General features: G+C 56.8%; 1 protein-coding gene across 3 annotated transcripts; it reads left to right on the top strand.

The window, feature by feature from the left end:
• The first annotated feature begins 38 nt into the window (after window positions 1–38).
• SULT4A1 (sulfotransferase family 4A member 1) lies at window positions 39–27492 on the top strand. 3 transcript variants are annotated; one of them, XR_004324361.1, is made up of 8 exons: window positions 41–291; window positions 14691–14821; window positions 15844–15924; window positions 17060–17186; window positions 20376–20470; window positions 22977–23115; window positions 24517–24650; window positions 25981–27492. XR_004324361.1 is itself a non-coding variant. In XM_032492391.1 (7 exons), the coding sequence occupies exons 1-7, from the start codon at window positions 123–125 to the stop codon at window positions 26091–26093; spliced, it is 855 nt and encodes a 284-aa protein (XP_032348282.1). In that variant the 5' UTR covers window positions 42–122; the 3' UTR covers window positions 26094–27492. The 3 variants fall into 3 exon arrangements, 2 of the variants coding, with proteins under 2 accessions (XP_032348280.1, XP_032348282.1); XM_032492391.1 differs by lacking the exon at window positions 24517–24650 and having other exon boundaries at window positions 42–291; XM_032492389.1 differs by lacking the exons at window positions 24517–24650; window positions 25981–27492 and having other exon boundaries at window positions 39–291; window positions 22977–24508.
• Window positions 27493–27635: the final 143 nt, after the last annotated feature.

Genomic DNA, 27635 nt, shown 5'->3' with positions numbered 1-27635 from the left:
GCGGCGCCGTGACGTCAAGCCTGCGGAGCGCCGCGCGGCGGCTGGGGGCGACGGGTGCGGGCGCGGGCGCGGGCGCGGGCGGCGCGGCTCCGGGGCCGGGCGGCGGCGGCGGCGGCGGCGGCATGGCGGAGAGCGAGGCCGAGACCCCCAGCACGCCGGGCGAGTTCGAGAGCAAGTACTTCGAGTTCCACGGCGTGCGGCTGCCGCCCTTCTGCCGCGGGAAGATGGAGGAGATCGCCAACTTCCCGGTGCGGCCGAGCGATGTGTGGATCGTCACCTACCCCAAGTCCGGTGAGCCCCGCGCGGACCCCTCCCGGCCCGGCTCTGCGGCGCGCCCGCCCAGACGCTGCGCCCGCGCCGGGGGCTTCCTGCCAGGGGCGGCGGGAGGGCGGGGGCGCGGTGGTCGCCCTCGCCGCCCTGCCCACCACCCATCCCGCGCCCGGAACCCGACAGGGCGGGATGGAGGGTGGTCGGCCTGCATTTGGGGAAACCAAGACCAGAGACCTTCGGAGGTGGGCCCGGCGTCCATGGCTGGACAGCGTCCCGTGGGGCCTCTTTGGCTGGAGCTGCCAGTAGGGTAGGCCTAGGCCAGGCACCCCTCCCTGCATCCCCTCCCATTGCCCTGCTGGCTGTGTGACCTTGGACAGTCACTTAACCTCTCTGTTCCTGGGCCCGGTTCAGCCTTTGATGAATTCAAAGTCCTGGTGATGATCTGGGAAGGGGATAAAACGGTCGTCAGGGCTGTGTGCGTCCCTCATTCCCTGCATGGGCCCCAGGTGGGGGATGGGACTGACCATGCCCGGAGTGCGTGCCTGCTGTGTTCTCTTGTTTCAGGGCCGCCTCCATCACCCAGGTCAGTCAGGACCCCGGGGCATTCACATTTCCTAGCATTAACTGACGTCATTTTCATGACAACCGGGTGAGGTGGAGATGGTCATCCTCACTTTACAATGTAGGTACTAAGGCCCAGAGAGGGGAAGTGGCTTGCCCAAGGTCACACAGCTGATGAGTGGCCGAGGCGAGATTTAAAGCCAGGCCCATGTGTGTCCAGGACCTGATATAAGAGATTATCCTGTAGTGCCTCTTCTGAGGTTTGTAAGGAAAAGAGGCAGTTTTTCTGTTCTTTGAACATACCTGCAGGTTTCCCTTGTTACCAGTTTGTTGGAGAGGGAGGGAGATGCCTGAAACCAGACAGTGCAGTGCGTCTGTCGCCTGGTGTGGAGGGTGGCAGCCTTGAGGTTGTGCTGGACGAGGAGGGGTGTGGGTTGCTGGAAGTCCTGTACACTTGGCTGTCCTTGCTGTGCGGGGCCCCAACACCCAGGGGCAGTAGGCGCAGTCCTCTGGGCAGGGGGCTGTGAGTGGAGCGGTGGGGAAAAGAATGGAGGTGCTGCTGAGCTGTCCTTGGGAAGGGGGAAAGGATGGAAGTGCGCCCTGGACGTTCCTTCCACTGCAGCCTCACAGCCCCTCATCCCAATCATGGGGTCCTGAGGGTGTGGGGATTCAGATTTGTTCAGATTTTAGAGCCACAGACATCATTCAGACATGTAAGACCCCAGCTGGGTGTCGGGGGTGGGGGCTGTACTTTGGACCCTCACATTAAGTGGGATCAATAAAGACTAAAAATAGCTTCATGTCAGTTTAGGACAGGGTTTGCCTCTATATGAATTGTGAAAACTTGGTTTGGGGAGCTCTATAGGATTCTGGAATTGCAGATGAGCAATTGTGGTTCTGTGTTACACCCTCCATTTTGCAGCGAGGAGACCAAGGGTAAGAAGCTAAGTAGCTGGAAGGGTGGGGGAGGCACAGGATTAGCGCTTACTTGAAAAGCGTGTACTTGGGGCTTGTGGGGGATGCTTTAGAAGGGCCCTGCATTGAGGGCCTGGTGGGGTTCTTTGGGGACCTTTCTTGGCACCTTGGTGGGGAATGAGGTATTAGTTTAAGGAAGTTTTCTAGATAACCCAAACTCACATCTTTTTGTAACTTACATCTTTCAAAGACAATCAAAAGTATACCCTAGACTTTTTCACAAGGACAATAAACATGTGGCTCTTTCCCCTGGTGACAGAGAACCCAGCAGTGGCTGGAGATCCTTATGTGGGGTCCCTTGCACAGAGCCCTAGAGAGCTTCCTTTGTAAAACTTAAAAAAAAAGAAAAATTCCCACAGCCCTGTGGCCTTTGCAGGCTTTGACTGTTTCCCCATCCGGCCCTGGCTGCTCCTTTGACCTTTGACCTGAGGGCTGGGTGACCTGGACTGCCTTGTTAGAACTGCGTGTAAGCAGGAGCAAGTGACATTGGTCACTTCACAGCTGACTACCTGCCGTGCTCTCTCTTTGTAGCTCACAGAGTCACAGCAGACTCCCCTCGGGGCTGTCTGGTCCCATTTGGTCTCCCATTTCACAGATGGGGCAGGGAGGCGCTGGAGGTTAAGCCACTTGCCCAAGCCCACGTGGCTGGTGGGAGGCTCGTCTTAGCAGACGCGAGCTCGGGAGTGAAGCGGAAGCAGAATTGGGGGTTTTGTGGAGGCCAGTTTACTCTGTTCCTTGTTTGCTTTCCTCCCGATTCACAACCTTGGCCCGGTCCATCCCTCTCCTCCACTCCATGGGATGGTGACAGGATAAGTGAGAAGTTTTCTCAGAAAAGATGACCTGCACTGTCGTAAACCAGTGCTTCCAAAGGCTTCCACCCCGCCCCCCCCGCCACAGCCTGTAAAGTTCATTACATGAACGGTCAAACAGGGAACTGAAGATTGGTCCCAAAAATTGGCACTAAAGGTTTTTTCTCAACTGGAGGACAAGGGTCCTGGAAGTCATCTCCAGTGGCAGCTGGGGTAGCAGGACGAGCAGCCTCGGGGGCAGGATCTGGCTTCCGGCAAGTCATAGCCCTCAGGTGATTCCAAGCCCCCTTTTCCCCGCTGTGAAATCCACAGCATAAACTAAATCATTGCTGCCCTGGTGCTGGGATCCTTTGAGGGGCTGTTCCTTTGGACTCAGGCCAGTCGCAGTTTGCGATGGGACCTAGGATGCCCTGGGAGTGGTGAAGCGGCCCCTTGCTGAGTCCCATGTGCCAGATGCTCTGCCACATTAACCTGGAGGCTCAGAGAAGGCAGGAACTTGCTCAGAGACATGCAGCTGCCGAGAGACAGTTAGGTCTAATCAGGTCCCCAGTCCACAGCCAGCCTCTCCCCCTCCCGTGCAGGGTAGCTGGACTCAGGCCCCAAGGAGGAGGGAGGATCCCACCTTCTCTTGTGTGCTTTTGATGGAAGTCTCAGACCACTTTGGGATTTTTATGGTTTCTGTCACTGCTCTGAGTCCTGTACATGGACTTCAGGTGGCCCAGTTCGTGTTTCCTTTTCCCCCCGCTTCCCCTCCCCACCAGGAGTGGTCTGTAGGAGGTACTGGTGATTAGAGACTAAGAGCCTGGCTTTGGAGCTGGAAGTCCTGGATTTGAACTATGATGCTTACCTACTAGATGGCCCTGAGCAGATGACATCGTCCCTTTGTGCTGTGGTTCCCAGGGAGGTGGGAGAGATCACCTCACCGCCTTGATGGGCTGCTGTGCGGATGAGTGAGATGCTGGGCGAGGGCTCCGCCTGTACCAGGTGCAGGGTGAGCACAAGAAAGGGCCGTGTATTGATGCTGGCTTTCACTCCCCGAGCACCTGTGGTGCCCAGGTGCTCTCCTAGGTGCTGGGGGTGCAGAGAGAAGTCCCATCTGGTGCCTGTTCTCGGTGAGTGATCAGTCTGCTGGGGGACAGGCAGCTACAGGGTGGTTGGTGCTGGGACCGGGGCAAGTAGAGGACAAGCAGAGGTCCCTTCCCCTGAAGAAACCACAAGACCCCTTGGGTTTCCGGTGCCCAAGTCTAGGAGATCATTGGAAACTTGCAGGTGGCCTGAGCGAGAAGGGCCTACAGGGTCCCTTGTCCACGCCTGCCATCTCTGGTGGGGACAGGGGTTCACAGGGCTGGGGGATATCTGGTGTTAAAGGCAGTAATAACTAAATCCTGCTTTTGTGCGTGTGTTTCTGATATCTGAGCTCAGATGACAGGCTAACACTACGCTATCCAGGACAGTAGCCTCTAGCCACAGGTGGATGTTGAAGGCTAATGAACTGAAATGAAATAAACTTAGACTTTCAGTTCCTCGGTAGCACTTGCCGTATTTCAAGTGCTCAGAGCTGCATGTGGCTGGTGGCTGTTGTATTGGACAGCACACGTGACACACTTCCATCATTGCCCCAAATTCTGTGGGACGGTGCCAGTTCAGACCGTGGTCCCAACAGTGGGAGCCGCTGTGCCTTCTGAGGAGGGCCCTTCTCATGATCGCTTGTTGATTGTCATTCATGCTTAAAGCCTCTTTGGTCCCAGGATTTTTGTAGCTTAAGTCTGATTGTGTCTGGGGAGATGTCTTATAGCTGTCCCCGAGGTCCCAGAGCCTGGCTCTGGAATACGCTCCTTGCCTTGGCCAGAGTGCCCATCTCCTGATTTTATTTTCCTTTTGGTTCCCACCAGTCTTGAGGTGCATCCTCATTGTCTTGTCACTGACTAGGAGGGAAGCAGTGAAATGACTGTAGGGGAGAGAGAGAGTCTGGCTCCAGTTCTAGCCCTGTCACCATGTGACTTCAGTTTGCTTATGACAGGTGAGAGGCTTGGACCTGATGGATTCATTTAAGTCTTAAATTTTAGAATAACATGGGGGTGTGTCTCCCTACTGAGGAGAGGGGGCTTGGGGAGCGTTGTGAATGAGGCAGTGCTGCCCTCTAGGAACCTGCAGTGACACTGGGAAGCCAGGCTCCTCATGCTGAAAGCTGACCGACAGGCCAGGGTGGTCATTCTCAGTGTTAGTCCAGGAGCCGCTGGAAGGAGGGCTCAGAGGAGGAGGGTCACTGGAGGTCTGCATGGAAGAGGTGGGCTGAGTGGGATCACCGATTGCAGCTCCTGTCCCACTCTCTACCTTGTCTGAGTGTCAGAACAGTCATGTGTTCTCGTGATTGTTTCCTTTTTTGGATAGAAACAGGCCCAGTGAGGGGAAAGGGCAGTATCAGCTTTTGAGTGTATGGTTCTCACGTGCACGTGGTGGAGATGAACCAGCGACAGGAGGAGCTGGAAGAGGGACAGCAGGGATGGGAACTGGCATCTGCCCAGCACCTGTTCTGGGCCGGTCGCTCCCCAAGTTTTCACATCTGGTCATCACATTTCATTTTCCCGCAGGCGGGGAGGAGGCTGCTCACGGCCTCAATGCAGGGTCAGGAAGCAGACTACACGATGTCCAGGGAGGGACTTGTCACCCTCCCTGAGCTCACATTTGTTCCAAGGTCAGTGTGAATGGCCTCTCTTCCAGCTCCACCACACAGGGTGATGGTGCACCCCAACCCAGTGCTTAGTTGCCCGCCTTCCGGGAGAGCATGCAGAGGCCCGAAAGTGTAGCGGAAGGCCCCCTTTCCCTTTCTCTCCTCCTCTCTCTTCCTTCCCTTCGCTCTTATTCCAGCTGTTTGCACATAATCAAGAAGGCTTGGAATTGGGGGAGAGGGGGGCAAACCCAAGTGCCTGGGTGGGTCTCGGGAATGTTCTCCCCTTTTTCGGTGGGGCTTGGAAGAGAAAGCCTGGGGAGGACTCCACAGGGTTCTGGAGAAAGAAAGGAGCAGGGGCGTCTGGAGGGAGCATCTTTCTGACGCCAGTGGAAAAGGAAGAGACCCCGAGTTCCCTGTCTGAGCTCCAGGGTCTCATCCTGGGCTCCTCATTTCTCATTCCTCTTAGACAGAGATGACCTCTCTCCACTCCCCTCCCATATGCACTTTGTTACTTGCTTCTGTGGATCCTGCACCCAGGAAGCTCTCAGATCTGTCTACGCCTCTCAGCCCCTGCTACCATCTTGGAGTTCTTCCTCTCTCACCTGGAGTATTGCGTGGCCTTCTCCCTTGGCTCACCTTTCATTCTGCAGCAGAAGTGACCGCTTAGAAACACAGATCTGACCGTGGGCACTCTCTCATTAGACCTCTTCACTGATGCCCTGTTGCCTTCAGGCAGTGGTGAACTCTGTAGCCTGTCCTTCTATTGTGGTCTCATTCACCTGTTCTGCGTCCTTACTCGCCAGCCACATGGGACCGTCTGAGCACGCCTGGTTCTTTCTTCCCCTCAGTCTTCTGCTCCTTCCATCTGTTGTTCTCTTCCCCTCCCCTCCCCCCTCTCCTTTTCCTTCCTTCTAATTACCTGATGAGGATGTCCCATTTCAAAACTCTCATCTGTTCACTGTGGGACTGACCATCCTTCCTGTGTCTCCCTCCTATCTTTCAGCACTGGAGTGATGCCACTTCATTGTCTCCTGGCTTGCATAGCTTCTGGTGAAAAGTCAGTTGTGATTCTTTGTTCCTTTTGGAATGAATCTGTTTTTCCCTCTGGTTGCCTTCAAGATTGTCTCTTTGTCTCTGATTTTTCAGCACTTGGAATGTTATGTGTCTAGGTATTTTTTTTTCGGGGAGAGGGATTTATCAATGCAAATATTTCTTTAGTCCAGTTCTCTCTTCTTTTGAGATTCCAGTTAGGTACGTGATGGATTCTTTAGTGCTGTCCCACAGCTCCTTCTCTCTGTGTTTCAGCTTGGGTGATTTCTGTTGCCTTATCTTCAGGCTTGTTCTTCCTTCTACTGTGTCAGTTCTACTGGTGAGCCCGTTAGAAGCATTCTCTACTTCTGTTGCTGTGTTTTTATTTTTCCTATGGCATTTCCATTGTAGTTTCCATATCTCTGCTGAAATAGCCATCTGTTCATGTACCTGGTCCACCTTCTCCATGAAATCCTCTAACATTTTAACCAGATTAACTTTAAATTCTTTTGAGTCTGGTTCTGTTGAGTGTTTTGTCTCTTGACAGTGGAATAATTTCCTTTCCTTGCCTTTTTAAGAATAAGTAGTGCTTATTTATTTAAAAGTCTTTTGAGGGGGTCAGGTAATTCGGTTTATTTATTTATTTTTAGAGAAGGCACTGGGGATTGAACCCAGGACCCTGCGCTTGCTAAGCATGTGCTCTAGGGCTTGAGCGATAGCCTCCCCCTTAATGAGCAGCACTTTTGGATTGAATGCAGACTTAGCGTGCCAGCATTAGCGCTGCAGTCAGTTGCATTTATGCTTGGAAATGGGCCTGTCTTTTCCTGCCAGGCCATTAGTGTAGGTGGCAAGTCGGTCTGGTAGGAGTTGGGCTGCATTTCGGTTCTGTCACTCTGGTCACTTGCGTGACTGCAGGTTTTAATTCCTGTAGCGTCACCTTGTGCTGAGCATGGGGGTTGAGCTTCCAGAGGGTCTTTCCTCAGTGTTCTGCCATACCTTCAGCTTTTGGTCTGAGTCTTAGAAAGGTTTCTCCCCCCCGTCCCTCCCCTCAGCGGTGGGCTGCCGTTACTTGCTGCTCCGCTTTACTGGCTGGGGGAGGAGGGTTTTGACGGGGAGGTCCTCTGGCATCTGGTCCAGCTGCCGCCACAGGCAGGCTCTGGCTTCCTGGGTCTTGGAGGGCTTTCTCAGTGACGCCCCTTAGTGGCAGCCAGCTCTGCCTTGATGGTGGGTCTTGTGCAGGAAAGGGTTTCACATCCCTCTTTGGCACTTGGGGGGTCTCAGAGTCCAGAGATGGGCTCCTGCCCCGCCCAGAAGGACAGAGTTCTTTTCTTTCACCCCGTCTCTAGCCATGTGGGGTCCTCACCAGTGCCCTGGGTGGGAGGGGGACAGGTTTTGCTTCCCCTCCCTCAGTGTCTTGCAGCGTTCTTCCCACAGAGAAGGGTCCTGGCAGGGTCTTTTCCTTTCCTGCAGCCATGATGCTGAGGAACGCTGTCTCTACCCTGCCTCCCCAGTCTCTCTCATGAGCACCTGGTGAGTCTGCAGAGAAGAGTCTGTTTGGTGCCAACTCTCTCCTTGGGTCTCTTGCTCTGTAAGCCCACAGTTAGCCTTTGTAACTTTGTGGAAATTCTACCTGAGTATAGCACCTGGCTTCTCTTCCTCCTGGGCGCGTCTTCCTGGGGTTCTAGCCTATCATCTGCCCTGCAGCTTCAGCTCTCTGATGGGTGTGGTGTGTTTATGTGCGTGTGAGTGTGTGGTATATGGGTGTGGTGTATGGTGTGTGTGTGTGTGTGTGTGTGTGTGTGTGTGTGTTGAAGCACTCTAGTTCTGGAGTCTGACAGTTTTCGGTCCTGGGTTCATGGCCCACCCGTGTCTGTGGCCCCAGGCAGCTCAGCGCTGAGTCCGCCTGTGTGTGAAATGTGACATCGGAAGCCGCCGAGGGGCTCGTGCGGCTCAGATGAGGCCGCAGCTGCGTGAGTCCCTGGGACGGTGCATGGACGCCACGCTGTCCTCGGCTGCTGCTGGGGCCACAGGGCATCTTGTGTGAGCAGCATGGGCCTCTCGTCCTGGTTCCCGTCCACTGTGCAGCCTGGGCCTGGGAACGGGCAGTCCTCCTCGGTCTCCATGTCCTCACGCGTGTCAGGACTGCCTTGAGAGCTGAGACGGTGTATGTGAACGTTCCCAGGATGGGGGCAGGGGCGGAGGAGGGTGCCTCACCTTTGCTCTTTCCTTCCTGAGGAGGAGTGTTCAGGAGGCCTCAGCATCTGTTGGGAGAGCGAGCCCCACCCCTGCTGAGAGGCCTGCAGGAGCCCAGCCCTGGGTCGTGTGTCCAGCTCTGCTGGCTGCAGCTTCAGATGCTCAGCTGTTGCTATTTTCGAGGGAGCTGGACAGATCCTGGCTGGGGCTTCTTGATGTCTGGCAACTGCAGAATGCCCGTGGGGCCGGTGCTCCCCTCTGCTTCCTCTTAAAACCTCACTGCCTGACAATCAGGTAGAAAGGAGGGGCAGTGACTGCAGAGTTTGGAAGCTCAGATGTGGTGGCTGAGCGTTAACCGACCTTGCAGGTAGAGACCCTGATGACAGCAGACGGGGAGGGTGACAGCTTACTGTAGAGCTGCAGGAATTGTGCACCTGGCACCTTGGGGTGGCAGCCATGATACAGGGAGAGCAGGAGGCTATTGCAAAGACAGGTGTCTTTGGGGGAAGCTGATCCAGAGAGGCTGTGGATTTGGGGATGTCAGGCACAGCTGGAGGCTGGGATATGGTGCTGAGTTGGATGTGGAGATCATGTGACAATAATGCACCTGCAAGGGAGTTTCCAGCCCCCTCCCCTCCTTGTATCCTGGAGTGCCTGTGGTCCCCCAGGGCAGAGAGGGGAGGTATCTTCTCTGGAGAAATTGACCCCAAAGAAAAGACTTATAAATATTTGTCTGTGGGCATCTCCCATCTCAGCTGTGAGAGCACCCAGGCCGGGGCTGCGTTCCCAGACACACGGATCCCTGCAGTCAGCAAGCCTTGCTCACTCACAGACGGCTGCGACCAGTGGCTCATTTTAACCTGTGGATGGACTCAGGGTCTCCAGATCCTAACGTCTCCAACACGAAGGACAGAGACCTGCAAAAACGAAACAAAACAAGCAGCAAAAAGAGTTCAGAGGAATCAAGGACAATGTGCAGAGCAGAAGAAAACCTAAAAAAACAGAACACCTGCACCCCTAGCCCTCTGTGAGCCCTCAGAGAGTTAAGGCAGATGTGTGTTCACTAAAGAAAGCAGGTGCACCAGGAAGGATCAAGGAAGGATCATGAAAGAACTCTTGGGGATTAAAGAAGTGGTAGTTGAAATTTTTAAAACTCAGTTGTGAGGTTTGGATAGTCATGCAGAAGAAATACCCCAGGGAACAGAACAAAAAGTTTACAAATTGGTGATGAGTAGGTGCAAAAAGATAAGAAAATGGAAGATCTCAGAGTTCCAGAGAGAACAGAGAAGGGGCGAGAGCAAAGTATTGAAACCAGGATTTTCAGAACCCCAGGACTTGAGTTACAGACCCCCTCATGCCTGACAGCACCCCCGGGCTGATGGATGAGAAGAGACCATGCTCAAGCCCTTAGTGGAAAATTCCGAACCTGAGATGAGGAGAATATCTCAAAGCCTCCAGAGATAAAAACGGGCCACTTTCAAAGGGCAAGGAACCCGGACCTGAGAGTTCTCCACACAGCACTGGCAGCTGGAAGATGGGAGCAGTGCGTTCAGGGTTCCGAGGGGACGTGGTCTCCAGCCTGGAATTCTATACCCAGCCAGACCGCCAGGTCCCGGGTGAGTAGAAACGGGCGAGCTTTCATCTCAGACAGCTGTCAAGCTCAGGAGGCAGCTGGAGGGTGGGCCCTGCCACTGCGTGAGAGGACACCAACGAGGGGGTTGTGGACAAAGGACATGGTCCATCCCGCCCGAGGGAGATCACGGGAAGCAGGTTGTGGGGAGCCAGGGGGCAGGGGTGCGACCCCAAGAAATACATGGACCTGAGAGAGCACCCTGTGTATTTGGCCGTCTGGAGAGGGTTTGCTATGGAATTGGAGAAATAATTATCAATAGGTGCATAGAAAACCAAGCAAGCAAGCAAAGAAAAAACAAAATCTTCTGCAAGAAAAGAAGTGTAATCATTTCATGGTGTACTTTGAATTAGGCCGAACATTGTGCCTGGGCAATGCAGGAACTCGGCTGGGTCGTCACCTTCCTTAGTCTCAGGACATATTGATGGTGAAATGACAGTCTAAGCACAGAAGGTACTTGAGGGTAAGGGAACAATCAGCAAAGATTGCTCTGGGTATGACTGGGGTTGCGGGGAACAAGATTTTCTGTATGTATCTTTGACTTTTAAACTGGATACACATGTGATTTTGGTAAATAATAAAAATGAATAGAAATTCCAAATGGTTCCGGCTCCAGGATCCTGGTGGTTAGGGGCCCAGTTCTGACTGGCTCTGAGGGCAGAGTTTCGGTGGGAATTTTCATGGGATCCACTGCAGCGTTGTGCCGGGTCGGGCTGGATGCCAGTGGTTTCCGATGGGTCTCGGCCCAGGAGGCCCAGGGCCAGAATCACTGCCGCCACTGCAGGGCCGCCCAGGAGTGATTTCACTGCTGTCAGCAAAAGCGCCCCTGTAAACGATCGTGTAGCATCTGCTGACTTGAAAATGAGCTGCTGGAAAGTGTGTGGCTTGTGTTACTCCCTGCCCGGCCAGCCCTATGTGTATCTGGGTTGAAAGCCTGGCTCTCCTCTGCCTCACCTTGGACTTGCGGGGAGGCAGGCTGGTTTCCTGCCGCAAGCTCAGCTCCCCGCGGAGGGTTCAGATGTGGGGGGTGGAGGGGTGGGGGCTCAGCCCCTACTTCGCCTGCACCGGCTTTTGTACATCTTGTCCGGTGGCTACGGGAGTGGAGGAGGTCCCAGTCTACACTGGCCCGGGATGGGCCCCACCCAGACTCTCCGCTTTCGCCCCTTCTCCTCCTGGGGTGCTGGGGAGGCCGTGCAGGGAAGCGGGGACTCAGACCTGGGTTCCCACCCCAGATCTAGCTCTCCCCTTCCCAGCTGTGTGATCTTGGACTAGAACCAGAACTCCGAGCTTCTGTTTCCCTATCTGAACTGAATGTGCTTTTAAAACCTCTCTCTGCCTTGTGTGGGCGGTGCTCCAGGTGTCACCTGTCATGTGGGGCATGGCTTTGATGGGAGGGCACGAGTCCTGTGTTCGGTTGAGGCTGCCCAGTGCAGTGGGAGGCTGAAGTGTGTTCGGGTGTTAGGAGTCCTGGTGAGCGGTGCCTGTCCCGTGTTAGGGGCTCGGAGCCCGGCTCTCTTGTACAGCCTCTGGCCCCGAGCCGGTCACATCTGGCCCTTCCACTCATCCTCTTCTTTGGCCCAGCAGCCTGTGAAGAAGCAGGGACTCCCAGGGCCAGCCCTCAGCGCAGGCTGGTTGAATGGACAGAGGGGTGGTGGGTGGATACCACTCTCAGGGGCCAGACCACCGGATCCTGAGTGAGGACGGCGACCTAATCCCAGTCCTCAGCAGGCAGGAGGGTGGGGGCCTCTGTAGGAAGAACACAGGCTCTGCGACTCGGGCCTGCGTCCAGGTCCTGGCCTTCACTTTCCTCTGTGAGATGGGGATGGCAGTCCCGCCTGGCAGGAGATAAGGTGGAGTCTGGTGCCTTGGCTCTGCCTTCCCAAGAGCACTGTGGCTCGGAGCTGAGGCTGCCAAGATGGGACAGATGTCCGTCCAGATGTGGACAGGAAGCCCCTGCGTGGCCCCTCCGCCCTCGCCCCACCCTCTGGGCCCGGCTGCAGTGCCTGCCTGGCCTGGCACCCAGCACAACAGCCACCGGGGAGCTTGGGAGGGGAGTCCTGGGGTGACTTGGAAGGAACAGCATGCTCTATCTCAGGGACCATGAGTTCATGGGTGACGCTGGAGGGGTCCCCGCTCTGGAAGGTGGGTGCTGCCACCACCTCTGGGGCCGGGCTGGGGCTGCGTCCACTGCCTTGGTTACCAGTCCTTCGGACAGAAGGTGTTGCTGCGGCCCCACTGGGTGATGAGCAGGGGGGTCTCCACTGGGGTCCTGGCTCCAAGAGGAAGCCTGCGGGGGAGCCAGGCCTGCCGCTGGCCGTGGACACAGGTGAGCAGGAGGCAGCCGGCTGGGAAGGGAGCTCTGAGCGGGGAAGCCTCGGGGGAGCATCCCCGGCTCAGGAGAGACTTGGCTGGGGTCGGGAGGGCCACAGACGCCGCTCTGACCCCGAGTCCCGTGGAGAAGAGGAGACGTCTGAGCTGGCTGCGTGCCATCCTTCAGGCCGCAGCACCTGCTCTGTGCTGGGAGCCGTGTTAGGAATGCAATGTGAATGTGGTCAGCAGGAAAGCAACCCTCGGGTGTCCACGCCCTGATTCCTGGAGCCCAGGAGGGAGGAGTAAGGTTGCTCACCAGCTGCCCTTCAGACGTGGATTATCCTCAGCCATCTGGGAGCACTCAGTGTGAGCACAGGGGTCCTGACGGGGGAGGGGGGAGGCGGGAGGGTGCGCTGGTCATGCCGTGTGACCAGAGGCTGGAAAAGGTGAGAAACAGGTTCTCCCGGGAGCCCAGGAGGGGACGCAGCCTTGCCGACACCTTGATTTTAACGCAGTGAGACCTGTGCTGGCCTCCTGGCCTCTAGACCTACAGGATAATAACTTTGTGTAGTTCTAGGCTGCTGAGTTTGTGCTAATTCATTAACAGCAACCATAGAAACTAATAGAGAACTCAGACACGCTCCCTGCCCCCCGTCAGCTCCACAGCGGTGCGCAGAGTGCTGAGTGCAGTTGGACAGGAGGTACAGGGCCCTCGGGGCTGGGGAAGGGCAGCTGGTGAGACTCGGAGAGGTCAGGAAGGCCTCTGAGGCAGTGGCCCAAAGAGCAAGTCCAGGTTGACCAGGCAGAAGGGCAGCCTGTAGACCGGGGCCGCAGGGTACTGAGCTCTGGGGAGATGGAAGGCCGGCTGCAGCAGAGTGTCAGGGTGGGGAGAGGAGGCTGGGGGCCGAGTAGGGCTGCATCCCTGGATGTGAGAACGGCGGGGTTGGGTGGGGGTCCAGGCATGGCAGCCAGCATAGTAGATGGAGAGGCTGAGTGGGGCTTGTGCTGGTGTGCAGGGGTGCCACCTGAGTGGTGGGACCTAGCTGGGTGGCAGTGGGCCTGGAGAGGATTGGAGACACCTGGTGCCTGGCGGGGACCTTTACAGATCCAGGGCTGGCTAACAGCAGAGCCTGTGTTGGTCCTTGGTTAGGTGCGTACAAGGGTGTCTGGAACTGCTTACAAGGGTGTCAGTGTAGTTACCATCTCCAGTTGGTCTTTTCTGTGATCATTTTGTCACACCGGCCTGGCGAGGCCGGGGGCTACTTCCCGAGCTTGTCCTGTGTCCCCCATTCCTTGCCTCCCTGGTGCCCAGCAGGTGCACGGTGTGGCCTATTGATTCCACTGAACGCTAGAGAAGGTGAGGCTGAGAGTTGCTCAACCAGGAGATGGGCTTGGAGGGGCTGGAGAGAGGGCCTGGCAGCTTCCTTTGGGCTCTAACAAGGCTGGCCTTCCAGCAGAGAGATTTAGTGGAGGCAAGGATGGAGCTTGTGGAATCGTTGTAGACAATGATAATGTGCAGAGAAGGTCTGTCTAGGTCATTGCCTGTCGGGGCTACAGGGGTGGGGGAAGGGAAGGGAGCACTAAAATAGGTCCTGAAGGCCTCACTGAGAGAGGCCTCTTTTGGTGGAAACTGCCTGCAGTCCGAATTTCTAAGGGCATGGTCCCCCACCCCCACCCTTAGTGCAGCTGCCCTAAGCTGCTGGGTAGGCGGGCCTCCCCAGGAGCAGCTGGCTGGTGGGAAAGACACACCAGCTGTGACTTTGGGCACAGTTAGGCCCCAGGAGCCTCATCTGTAAATGGGGGTGATGATCCCCCTATCTCAGGTTGGTGGGAGGGTCCTGTGGTTAATGGACAGAAGTTCTTTCTGTTTGAATTGAAGAGCTGCCACAACACTTTCTATCTTCAGGGCCTTTGCTTCTAAACTGCCTCCTCCAGGAAGTCTTCCTTGATCGACACATCCCCTTCTGATTACTTAGTGTCTAGGGTTTGCTCAGTGCATTCAGAAAATGAGGCTTGAGCGTGGCCATGTGCTGGCTCACCTGGTACAGCAAAGAACCAGGCAGAACCACTCATGCCCTTATGGAGGGAGGGGTGGGAGCCCCTAGACTCGCGCTCTGGGACCCCCCCCCCGCCCCAGCCCTGTGGCCCGTCAGCCTTCTTCTTGGGTGGCAGGTGCTGACCCAAGAGCTGGCTGGCCCTTGGGTTTCCTCTGAGCGCCCCTCCCCGGCTTCTCTCCCTCCAGGCACGAGCTTGCTGCAGGAGGTGGTCTACCTGGTGAGCCAGGGGGCCGACCCCGACGAGATCGGCCTAATGAACATTGACGAGCAGCTCCCGGTCCTGGAGTACCCGCAGCCAGGCCTGGACATCATCAAGGTAGGCTCGGGGCCCAGCCCGCCTGCTCAGGGCGTTTCCGCCTGAGTGACAGTTGCTCCTGAGGGGTTCCTGGGGGCCCTATGGGTGGAGGGAGAGCAGGGAGCTCCCGGTACCCCCAGGGAGCCTAGAGGGAGACTGACAGGCCTGACCTGGTGACCGTGACCCTGGAATTGAACCAGTGGGTGCTGAGGGTGACTTAGGGGTGGAAGGAGGCTGGTGCCCAGGGGTAAGGGGGACGGGGCAGTGTCGGGGTGAGGTGCCTCTGCTCCACTTCCCCTCCGGCCGCCCGCTGTGGCTCACTCTGTCTGTTGCAGGAACTGGGTCGGATGCGTTTGCATCAAATATTTGGTATGAAGACTGAAATAAATGTCATCCCCAAATCCCATCCACCCTGCCCCTCAGACATGCCCAGAGTGTTTTCTCCCCACCCTCCCCTCTGCCACTTTAGTTCAGGCCTCATTTCCTGCGTGGCCAGCCTGTCCTTTCTCCCCATGGACAGGCCTTCTGAAACACAGCTTTGAGGGTGCCCCCGCCCCCTGCATCATTGTCCCTTGTGAGCTGGTCTCTGCACCCCACCTACAGCGACAACTCACCTGCGTCCACCCCCTCACCCCTCTGTTGGCCACGGTACTTCGGCCCCTGGTGACCCATCCACTGTGCCCGCAGCAGAGCGGCAATGGGTGCCTGCCACCCCTTTCCCGCCGAGAACTGAGCTGGCAGGGCGATGTCACAGCCCTCGCAGAACTTAGATTCCAGTGAGGCAGCTGACTGGACAGGAAAGCTGAGAGTCCTGGTGCTCAAAGGGTGACCACCCCAGATGGGAGCAGAGCAGGATGGAATGGGGCAGGCCTCTCAGGGGACACGTCTGAGTCAGGGCCTGGGAGAGGGAGGGCCAAGCACATCCCAGGAGTAGCAGGAAGCCCTCAGTCCGGCAGCCTCCGCACCTCGTGCCCCAGGCTGTTAGGCTGGATGAGCACCTGCGCGTCCTCTGAGCACCCGCCGCTCCTCTGACCCCGCTGCAGGAACTGACGTCACCCCGCCTCATCAAAAGCCACCTCCCCTACCGCTTCCTGCCCTCCGACCTCCACAACGGCGACTCCAAGGTAACCCCCACCCCCGAACTGGAGGCTGACAGGCCCTTCCAAGCGGTGGTCTGTCCCAGGTGTGAGTTCCCAGAGAGCCTCGGGGTGGTGACCCCCGTGGGGGCTGTCTTTGAGCCAATATCTCTAGCTTTTATCCATGTTTCTAACTTTGGCTTGTCCTCACAGTTGAACTTGAACTTGGAAGTCCAGCCTCTGCCTGTTTAAGGCCCAAGGACTCATGGCTGCTTTCAGTGTCTCTGATTTTTCCTATTTTCTCAACTACATTAGATATATGAATCGCTTCACCTGTAATTCTCATCACCAGGGTCAGGACTGTAATTTTCTTGTCTTCTGCTGATTTTAAAGTAGTGCTTAGAGGCACCCCAATGTTCATAGCAGCATTACTGACAATTGCCAAGATATGAAAGTGACCTGAGTGTCCATCAGCAGGTGAATGGATAAAGATGTGGTGTATGTATACAGTGGAATACTACTCAGCCATAAAAAAGAATGGAAAATTTGCCATTTGCAACAGTGTAGATGGACTTGAAGGGTATTATGGCAAGTGAAATAAGTCAGACAGAGAAAGATAAATACTGTATGATATCACTTACATGTGGAATCTAAAAAATAAAGCAAACTAGTGACTATAACAAAAAAGCAGCAGACTCACAGGTACAGAGAACAAAGTGATGGTTACCAGTGGGGAGACGGATGAAGGATGCGGGAAGATAGGGGTAGGGGAGTAAGAGGTACAAACTGTTACATATAAAATAAGCTACAAGGATTTATTGTACAACATGGGGAATATAGCCAGTATTTTATAACCTTTAAAAATTGTGCATCGCTATATAGTACACCTGTAACTTATGTTGTACAGCAACTATACTTCAGTTAAAAAAAATGAAGTAGTGCTAAAGGACAGAAATATGATAAAACTCTGAAATAACTCCTAGCTGGCCATATTGCCTGAACAGGAGTTCATCTCTGCTGAAACAGAGTGACAGTGAGGAAGCCTCTGCCTTGTGCACAAGGGGCTGACCTTGCTGTGGGAAGCGGGGTCAGAAGGGTGGGTTGTAGGTCAGTGGAGCCCGCACCGGCGGCCGGCCTGGGACAGAGGGTCACAGACCAAGCTGGTCCATCCCGCCCTCCGCAGGTCATATACATGGCTCGGAACCCCAAGGACCTGGTGGTGTCGTATTACCAGTTCCACCGCTCCCTGCGGACCATGAGCTATCGAGGCACTTTCCAGGAATTCTGCCGGAGATTCATGAATGACAAGTGTAAGTGTTTCAGCCTGTGTGCCCTTACAGCAAGGACACTGAGTATCCACTGGACGCCCATGAGTGCTTCACGTCGCACCCCAGTAACCATGGGGGTCGCCTGCCTTCCCGCTAGTGGGCAGAGGAGCTGGGGCTAAGGGGCGTCGGGGGCGCATCCTGGGTCGAGCCGGTGCTGGGCAGGGTGGGTGAGCACCGCGGAGGGCCTTCTCTCCCACCGCGTCCTTGGGGTTCCCCAGTTAAAAGCACCCCTCCTCCTGCCTGGATTCTGAGCAGTGAGGTACCTCTATTGTCAGTGCCAGAGGTCAGGTTAGAGGCTGTGGCTTCATGTGAGAGCCCCTCAGGCCTTTAGCTGGACTTGAGGATCAAGCTTGGACCCCAGCCCCAGGCCGGTGTGACGGGTGGGGTGCACTTTGGGGGATGGAGGGAGGCCACGCTCTGTGTAAGAAGCTTATTCCCAGGGGAGAGGGGTGAGCTGGGGCCACGTGTGCCGGGCCCTTCCTTGTCTCCCTGCCCTGGGGCGGAGCGGGCCTGGTCACACCCGCTGCACTGGGCCCAGGGAGGGGGCCATCCCTTTGACCATGTGGTCGGCAGCTCTCATTATGGTTCTGCACCCATCTGAAAATGTACTTCCTGTTTTATTTCCCAGCTCAAGTAACCCTCCGCCTTGTTGTCCACCTGTTCAGCCCAGTCAGGGGTTGAGCTTCTGTGGCAAGTTAAGGATAGAGTGCGTGGTGATGATCCCGGAGTACAGTGCCCTGAATCTGAACGTAACCCAGGGCGGCCCCCTGGAGCTGCCTCCCGAGCCTGGTTGAAGGCCAGACCCCACTCAGTGCACCCATGCATGCGCCACCCCCAGTGCCTGAAGGCGCTCTGTCCCTGCCCTTGAACCTTTGCTTCAGCTGTGCCGGGGGAGGAGGGCTGAAGGCCTCTGTCCAGCCTCCCTTCCCCCAGCCCACCCACCATCTGGCTCTGGCCCCTCATGGTCTGCCAGGCATTTGGAGCAGGCCACTCTTGTGGTCCCCAAAGCTGTGTTTTTAAATCCCAGCAGGTGTTCCTGCCTTTATAGAACCAGCCACCTGCGTGGGGACCACGCCCTCGTAAAGAGCAGGTATCCATCAAGTTCAGACTGACCCTTGGTGCAGGGCTTAAAGCCTCCTGCTCAGGCCAGAGCAGTTGAAAGTTATCTCATACAGGCCTCTCCACGTTGGGAAGGTCCCAGCACGGCCCAGCACTGAGGTTCAAGGCCACACACACTTGATTTGGTCCCTCCAAAGCCTCTTCACCTAAGTCCTCCGCCTCCCAGGTTCCCTTTATACTCAGTGCTCAGAATCCCTGCTGTCCAGGAAGGGCGCCTCTCTTCTCTGTCCGAGGTCCTGAGGGACCTGAGCAGCAGGGGGCAGATCCTCCTGCTCACTAACACTGGGTCCCAGCAAGGCCTCTCTGCTGAATGCCTGTGCCTTGTGTTGATTCGTTCCCGCCCGTTTCCCCTTCCCCTTCCAGAGCCCCCTTCCTTCCTCATAAAGTACTGGGTGGGTCCTTGGTGGCCTGAAGAGGGCCTTCTGCTCTGCTCTGGCCCATAGGCCCCCCCCCCCCCCGGGGCCCCTGACGGCTGACACCCGGGTCCCTCCGGAGCCCTCTTTGCAGGGGAGGCTGCGGCTGGGAAGGCAGACAGAGGGGTGACGTCGGCTCCGGCCGGCTGGGTGGGAAGTCGATCCCCTGCTTTCCTGGCCGCTCACACAAGTAAGTCCAAGAGGCTGTCAGCGCCCTGGGGGCACAGGCCACGCTGTTGGAGGTGTGACCGCAGGGGCAGTAGCAGCCCCCCTGCCGCTCGGTGGACTCAGCAGTGGATTCAGCAGGACCCTTACCAGGGCCCTGGGGGTCGGACCCCCAGGGGCCTCCACCAGGCACCGGCACCGCCCCCGGTTGTGTCATCTCGGGTTCACGAGGAGGAGGAGGAGGAGGAGGAGGAGGTGCAGAAAGGCCCAGGGCCTGTCCAGTCACAGCCGGGGAGGGTGCGAGAGGCCAGGCTGCCTCAGTCCGAGCCCCCGCCCTCACTGCTCTGCTCTCCTGCCCTCCTCCCGTCGGGTCTTGTCATCTGCTTCTGACCCCGTAGTGGCCTTACATCCTTTACGGTCCCCATGCAGCCCTCGCCTCTGCTCGCCGCTTCCCCTGCGGCCTCCTCCTCCCTTTCGTTGCCTGCTTCGCCCTTCCTGGTCCTTTGAGGCCTGTCCCAGTGTGGGAAGGGCCCTTCTGTGTGCACAGGGCCTCTGTCTGGTCACTCTGTCGTCGGCAGTCTCCTTGGTGGTTTCCCACCAGGCCGGAGGCCCCTCAGGCCCTCGACCTTAAAGGGGTATCCGCCGGGCCCAGTGTTTGCAAGGTGGACGGGCGCTCGGGTGAGTGGGGGTGCAGGCAGCGTGGCCACTCCTCTTGACCGGCCCCTGTCATCCAGCATGCCCGGGGCCCCTCACGTTCCTTGGCTGAGACCTTCTTCTGATTAACATGGAAGCCCCTCGGAAGGCTCCCACGGGGACCCTTTTAGTGATGGGCATCTCCACTTGACAAGGTGGTGAGAATCAGTTTTTATGAAGAACGTTGTGAAGCAGCCTGGCTGCACTGATCAGGACGTCTGCCCGCGTGACCCCAGCCCCACACCAGAGCCCTAAGGAGCGCAGGAAGTGGGGGGCTGCCCTGTGCCAGGACAGGGCTGGTTGCCTCTCTCAGTCCTTGCGGCTTCCTGATTCTGCCTGGGGTTCTGCTGTGGCACCTGCCTGGTGGGCCCCGTTCTCAGCTCTGTCCTGGAGCCTCCCACACCTCATTCTAACCCCAGCAGCGTAACTGACTGGTCCAGTATCCTGGTTTCTCTGGGCATCACTGTCTTCCCAGTTAGAGAAATTCATGGGTGCCGGGTCCCACCCATCCCAGGAGAAGAGGCCTTCACCCTAAGGGTCAGAGCTTCTAGGCATCGAGGCGGTGGGGGCTGTGGACCGTGGGCAGGAGAGACTTAGGACCTGGGACTCGTGAAGGGGCTCGTGTGGGGCTGCCCCTGAAGCCCAGGACTTACTCTTTCTTCCTGAGTCGCAGCTTCTGGGCTGTAGGAGGGGAGCCTTCTGAAAGGGAAGGCAGGGAGCAAGGCCGTCTCCCACAGGCCGCTCCCCCGTGACTGACTCACCTGTGCCCTTGTGTCCACAGTGGGCTACGGCTCCTGGTTTGAGCACGTGCAGGAGTTCTGGGAGCACCGCATGGACGCGAATGTGCTTTTCCTCAAGTACGAAGACATGCACCGGGTGAGTGTGGCGGAGGCAGGTACCTGGGGCTGCTCCCGCTGCCGGAGCCTCTGGGAGAGCACGCGCGGGGAGGGTGGAGCCTGCAGGGGGCGTCAGGGACTCGGGAGTCCAGGTGTCCCCCCACCACTGTCCTGAGCCCCGGCCAAGCGCAGCTTCAGGGTCAGGTAGCGTGCAGTGCTTTAGAAAAGCCCCATTTCTTACTGTGTTCCTGCTTCAGCTGTTGCAGAGCAGCCAGACTGGCCCTGCTGCCACCCAGCACCCTCTCCAGAGGTGACCAGCTCGGGGCAACGGGCTAAGCTGGCAGAGTCTGAATTTCTCATCTCGGCCTGTTTGCCCGAGGGCAGCAGTTCTCAGACTGCTGAGGGACCCGATGGGTTTACCGGTGAATTGCTTCACAAGCCAAGTGTTTCTGAGGCCTGGCCCGGAGCCGGAGCCGGAGGCGGGCCTCGGGCGGCAGCTGTGAACGTGCTGGGCTGGGCGGCGGGGCCTCGCCCGGGCCCTCGAGAGCTCGCTGTCCGGCAGGGGCCGACGTGAGCATCCCGGCCCCAGCACTGGCTGCGTCGACACTTAGCAAGCCTCACTGTGGGCCGCGGCGGTGCAAGGCCCCCATGCCCTGCCCTCGCTTCGGGTCTGCCCCTCCCTGTTGCTCACAGGTGCCGGCCAGCTTCACGCTGGCTTCCTTGCTGTTCCTTCAGCCCGTCGGGTGGGTTCTCTGTCTGGCATGCCATGCTTGCTGTGCCTCTGTCTGGAATGTTCTTCCCCAGTTGTCCACACCGGTCACTCCCTCGCTTCTTTCAGGCCTTTGTCCCCGTCAGTGATGCCTTCTGTGACCTTCACTTAGAGCCCCCGTCACTTCTCTTTTTTATTTCATTTTCTGCGTTTCTCGTCCTGCAGTGCATTTTACTGTTCAGAACTCATTTTACTTACTGTCTCCCGACCAGAGTGAGCTCCGAGGGCTGGGGTTCCAGCTGTCTTGTTCACTCTCGTTAAGTTAGTGCCTGACACAGGCAAGGCCTTGGAACGCTTGTTGAATGAATGGATGGCCTTCGAGATAGAAACTCTCATCTCCTTTTCAGGAAACCAGAGGCCATGCCATGTGCTGTGGGGAGACCCCGGAGGATGGGTTCGGGGGTCTCTGGGGCGCTGGTGGACAGGGCGGAGCATCCACAGCCCCCGAGGGAGGCCGTGTGGCAGGAGTGTGGCTGCCTCGCTGCCACTGACTCTGCTTGTTCCTGAGCCCTGCGTGTGGAACCAGGAGGCGTGTGTTGGCGTCTGGCCCTGCTCAGTGCGGTGTCCGCACGTCACCTGTGCCTCGAGAGGAAAAGGGTTGTCTCTTCCCGTCTCCATGCTGTGTTCTTCCGCTGCACATGTTTGCCCATCCATTCGGGGCTGCTGGGCATTCGAGATGTTTCCATCCGAGGTGGCTGTGAATAGAGTGCCATGGGCGTTCTGGTGCCTGGGGGAAAGTGAGCATCTTTTCCATCAGGGCCTGTGCCGGGGTCAGGGCGCGTGGCTCCGTGGTGCAGGCGGGGTGGGAGGAGAAGTCACAGGCCGTCTAGCTGCACACACACCTGCGGGGCCCAGATGCTGGCCGGGCAGTTTCTTCCTGGAGCCTCAATTGACTGAGCGATGAGTAACTTAGTATTGAAATACGAGGGAGTGGGACGCAAGGTTACATGAACCTTAGAGCTAAACACAGCCTTAGTGCCTGGCTGCCCTGGACTCGGCCCAGAGGCTTCGTGATGCTTGTTGGCTTCATAAACCAGCAAGAGAGGAGACAGCCTCTAGCATCTTCCTGATGTGACCAAGACGCTGCCAGTGTTTGGGGGCTGCCTGGTGGCAGCTCAGGACCCTGGGCAGAGCACTCGGTGATGCATAAATTGAGAATATGAGGTGCTTTGGTATTTTCCGGGGAGAAGCTGGCAGCAGTGGGGAGGGGCTGCGTGGTGAGCAGTGTGTGGGGGCCCCTCCCGAGGCTGTTAGGCTGCATGGGTAATTCATCTGCTCCAAGGAATGGTGGAGCGATGGGCCCGGAGATGGCTTTGTGTCTGCAAGCCAAGTGTAACTGCATCTTGTTCCTCCTGCCTGGCGAGGTGGGCTGGCCCTGGAGTCTGCCTGGGGTCCGCAGGGGCCTCCCGGCTCTCCCAAGTGCCAGTCTAGACTCCAGCTGATGGCGTGGAAGGAGGATGAGGAAGAGGTTAAGCTGATCTTGCTCTTGGCACAGTTCGCAAGTGGTGTTACTTCTTGCTGCTGTTGAAAATGACCACAGCCATATTAAGACCTCATGTCTGCTTTCAAATTTCCCAGACGACCTGGATTTGAATCCCAGATCTGCTACCTGAGAGCTGAGTGCCCTTGGGCAGTCTCTTAACCTGGATTTTATTTCCAGACAAGGTCAATGCCAGGCTTGTCCTAGGGACTAGGTAAGGCCATGTGTACCAAGTGCCCAGAGTCGGGTTTGGTAAAGGTGTGGCCTCCAATGGGCTCTCCTGCTTGTGTCTTCCAGGACCTGGTGACGATGGTGGAGCAGCTGGCCAGGTTCCTGGGGGTGTCCTGTGACAAGGCCCAGCTGGAGTCCCTGTCTGAGCACTGCCACCAGCTGGTGGACCAGTGCTGCAACGCCGAGGCCCTGCCTGTGGGCCGGGGTATGTGCCCCTTCCCCCCTACCGCCCCGCCTTCTCACTGCCTCTGCCTGGGAACCCAGGGCCCTCGTCCCCTTCCCTGCCGGGGTCCTCATGCTTTCTGGACCATTACCCTCATGTCAGTGTTTCACTGCCCTGCACCTCCTTTCTCCAGAGCCCTCTGCTTTGTGAAGGGCAAGAAGGTAATTGGAAAAGTGCTGTCGAGGGGCCGTGGAGCGACCCCTGCTGGTGTGTGCGCTGTGACCGTGCACACAGTGTTGTAGTTCTCGGGGTGGCTGCCAGGATGTCTCAGGCTTCGTGGGCAAAGGGTGTTCGAGCGAGCGCCTTCCCAGACGGCCCCCAGGGCAGGTGTGAGGCTGTGCAGGTCTGAAGCGCAGTGTGTGCAGACGACTCCCTTGAGCTTCTGTGGGCTGTGGGAGAGCAGAGGGAGGGGGCGGGAGGGCCCACGTGAGGGGGTGCTGGTCCCCTGCTCCCTCCTGGGAGCCGGCGGTGCAGTGAGCGGCAGCTGCCCCATCTGGGGAAAGGTGTGTGCGTGTGTAGGTGTGTGCCTGTAGCTGTGAGAGAGGAGGAGAGGAGGGGGCGCGGGCAGGAAGCGCAGCCCCACTGGAGCTGGCCAGCAGCCCTCCTGGAGGCCGACGCTCCCTCTAGGCAGCAAGAGCTGTATCTTGGGCACCAGGCAGTTGGAGATGGGGAGGAGTCCCAGGAAGGAGTCGCCCCCAGATCCACCTGGTGGTTGCTCTCCGGGCCCTGAGGGCTCGTGGGATTTGAAGCGGTTTGTGGAGAGCTTGGGCATTAAAGTCCCCTGCACCTGGCGGTGGCCGAGGCCCTGTGAGCCACCCACTGGGACAGAGTCGCACCTGACTGGGTGCTGCGGGCCAAGGCTGGTTCCCGGCTTTGAATTTGGAGCTCCCTCGGGTGTGAGAACGTTCCCAAAACAGTGCTGGGCGCTGCAGTCGGCTGCCCAGAGGGGAGAGAAGGGCTGGGCTCAGGCCCCACCTTTGAGCCTCTCTGGCCTTTTGTCCTTCCTCCAAAGAGGGCCGGTGGTGGCCGCCTTGGCTCTCGGGGCTGTTGGAAGGTGGGTGGAAGGCACCTTTCCGTGAATGCAGGGCAGGCAACTCTCCGGGAAGCAGACAGCAAACCACATCACCCTGTCATTTATTTCCTGGCTGCATCTTCACAAATGTTTATTATTTAAAATTTATTTGCTCTTTTTTGGTTTTGCTTTCGCTGTGTTTTGTTACCCTCAGATGTGACCTTCTCCGGATCCCTCTTCTGGTTCATTTGTGTGGTTGAGAAGCGTCGAGAACATGCTGCGTGCCCATATGCTCCCTCCAACGTGTTTGTTTTATCATCGTTTACCTTGGTTTTGCTTTATTTCAGTTCTTTGATTTTGTTTTCTTTTAGCACATTGCCTCTTTGCTCAGAAGACCTCCTTGCGTTGGTGAGAACGCAGGGGCTCGAGCAGCCAGCTGCATTGCTTAAATTTGATTCATATCACAACATAAATTGCACTGTCTTGATTCCAAATCCTAAACCAGGTGGGTGACTCCTTTGATGAGCTCTCAGCTGCCTCAGCTGAGAAAAATTATCATGGAAAAATGTATTTATGGTGTGGTTGGTTTAGAAGCTTCTAATTTTGCCCCTTAGGTATCATTAGAGGGTAGCAAGAAGAGTCTCTCTTGTTTTCTTCTCTCCACTACTTTCTTTTCTTTCTTCACTACCGAAGAGAAAATCCTTGTCACTTTGGTTATGTTAGCTCAGCATTCACAGGGTTGCAATTTCATATCTGAGGTCCTTCCAGGACAAGGACGACTGCTAATAATGGAGCTAATGAAGGATGTTTGCTGGAGCCAGTTAGAGCTCTGATCTCAGAGATGCTGATGGTGAAGAGAGTTCTAAACTAGCATTTCAGCTCCCCCCGGGCGGTCACGGAAAAGCACAGTGCGGGCTCGGGGGCTGTGCCCACGGCTCCTGCAGGTGGGAAGTCGGGGCCCCACTCCTGACGCCTTCACAGTCGCCATGAACACGTGGCCAGGACAACTGGAGATCTTGGCGTTAAGGAAACTGGGTTCAGCGGTTTTCAGTCATTTTGGGCATTTTCTTTCCTTTCCCTGCACGAGGGATGCCCAGACCCGGGCCTGCACAGCTGCGGGCCTGCACAGCTGCCTGCAGGACCAGGGGCCTCACGGGCTGGAGCTGAGCTAGTCGGCTGGTGGTGCCCCGACTCCTGTTGGTGTGGAGTGAGGAGCTCTGGCTGCAGTGCGCAGTCGGCCTCCAGGCTCCAAAGCTCATTCACCCGCGGCTGCTTTATTCCCTGCTGTTGCACAGACAGGCGTCCTGAAGCTTTCACCGCTGACCTGTGGTCAGGCGGCTTCCTGCTCCCTATAAAATGTTTTGCCTTTTTGGATGATTTTTCCCCCCTTTTAAAATTCTCCAGAAACAAATGCTGCCTTGGTGGAGCTGTTGAGCCCAGTGAACAGTGATGTCACGGAGACCCCAGACCCATGTGACGCCCAGAGCAGTAGATGTGTCCCCAGACCCTGTCCGTCCTCCGGGGTGTGGTGACTCGCCCGCCCTCTGCCTTGGTGCTGGGGATTCAGCAGTGAATGGGGTCAAGCCCGTCCTCGAGGGCCCCAGCTCTGCACATCCATGGTGCCAGGCTCACTGCGCAGGGAACGACCGGGCTCCGGAAGTGGGTCAGCGTGTAGTGCAGGTGGCTTGTCCTGCCCCCGTAAGCCAGGTTCAGAGGGGTCCAGGAGTAGGTCTGGAACCTTCCAGATCCATTGCCAAGGCTTCCTTTGATTTGGTAGCTGGCTGCCGCTTGTGCACAAGTGAACTCAGCACGTTCTGGTCTTGTCTGTGTTTCAGGTAGAGTCGGGCTGTGGAAGGACATCTTCACTGTCTCCATGAACGAGAAGTTTGACTTGGTGTACAAACAGAAGATGGGAAAGTGTGACCTCACGTTTGACTTTTATTTATAATCAAGCAACAGCAAACTTGCATGCTCACGGTCCCCGACACTATAGCTAAAGTCCCGTTTGCACTCATTTGTTACTTGCTGGACAAACTCTGGAAGCAGTGTGAAGCCCGGGGTGGGGAGGGAAACAGTGGAGAAATCAGAGGAAATGGGATTATTTCTGACCCAGAGCAGCTGTCTTGCCTTTGGAATTTGAAGTCTACATGTCTGATTGTAAAGATTGCAGTTCTGACGGCCTGTCCCATGGGTCTCAAGTCTGTGACATATGCAACTAGAATGTCTACCTTTTACAACCCACATTATTTATTGTATTTTATAGAGCTTTTCACTGGAAATCTAAATAAATGTCAGTAAACCAAATAAAAGTTCATTTCCGAGGGGACTCAGGAGCGAGCCACACCCAAACAGTAGAAGGATCTCAGGGTTGACTCTTTATTTTTGTAGTTTTAGTCTGTAAGGCACAGCTGTTCAGTTCTCGCCTGGTTCTGGGATGCAGGTGAGGACAAGGGTGAGCTGGGTGTGGGGGGATGTGTTTCTCCTGGTGGAGTTCAGGTCTCAGTCACCTCCCTAAAATGCAGCGGGAACTGCTCACGAGGGCGATGTCAGAGAGGATGCTCTGCGGCCGGAGAGCCCGGCGCGCGCTCATACAGGGGACGCAGCGGAACACCGACGCCAAGACTGGAGACCCCGCCACAGAGACACTGAGTCCACTCGGAACCCGGGTTTTTGTTCCACTGTCTTACTTTCATCCCCTGAAGCTGAAACCTGCTTATGCTGGCAACCAGATGCTTGTAGTCAATTCTAGAACTCCTGGGTCTTTGTCTGCCAGTCAGTTGTTCCATCTGAACCTGCAGCTCTCAGCCACGGAGACCCGGTTTGCAAGCTGAGCACCCTGTCTCACCCAGATGGGGCTGGCGATGTCACCCCACTGTACCCAAGGAAGCAGAGGTGGGCTTGTCATCGACCCCCGACCCGCTTCACTAACTGGCCCACATTTTGCTGGAGAAGTGACAGAGACGGCCAGGTGAGCAGCAGGGCCGGCGGCCGGCGGGCACGCAGGTTGCCGCCGCGGTGGGACTGGGCTGTCTTGGCTGCTTACGTGGCTGGGAGGTGCCCGGAGTGGTGGTCAGAGGGGTCATCGCCATCTAAGGGGTCTGCTGTGCATGCTGACTGCAAAGGGCAGGTGTACACTTTGTTATTTGTCGAGAGCAGCTTGAACAGGGCTGGTGGTACGTGGCGCTGCGGTGGGCTTGGCAGCACTTTTTCTGTGTATCTGCGAGGGAGGCTGCTTTCTGTGAAATTTCTTTTCTATTTTTCTATTTTTAGTACTGTATGGGCTTACTGAGCGCCACACGTGGTACTTCTGTGCTTGCTTGCGTCTTTAATAAAGACACGTCCCATGCCTTGTGTCCAGCTTGTGCTGACGGGTGGGGAAGGGGCCCCCGAGGTCCCCTGAGCGTTTCAGGGTGACGAGAGTAGCCCCGCTGACCCCCACCCCTGGGGCTGAGAAGGTCCTGGCCCCTAGCTGGGTTTGGCTGTGTCACTC

Source organism: Camelus ferus, chromosome 12 (assembly GCF_009834535.1).
Source record: "Camelus ferus isolate YT-003-E chromosome 12, BCGSAC_Cfer_1.0, whole genome shotgun sequence".
In the NCBI taxonomy this organism is placed as follows: domain Eukaryota; kingdom Metazoa; phylum Chordata; class Mammalia; order Artiodactyla; family Camelidae; genus Camelus; species Camelus ferus.
Note: the sequence above shows the minus strand (reverse complement) of the source record. Positions and strands in the feature narration are given on the sequence as shown.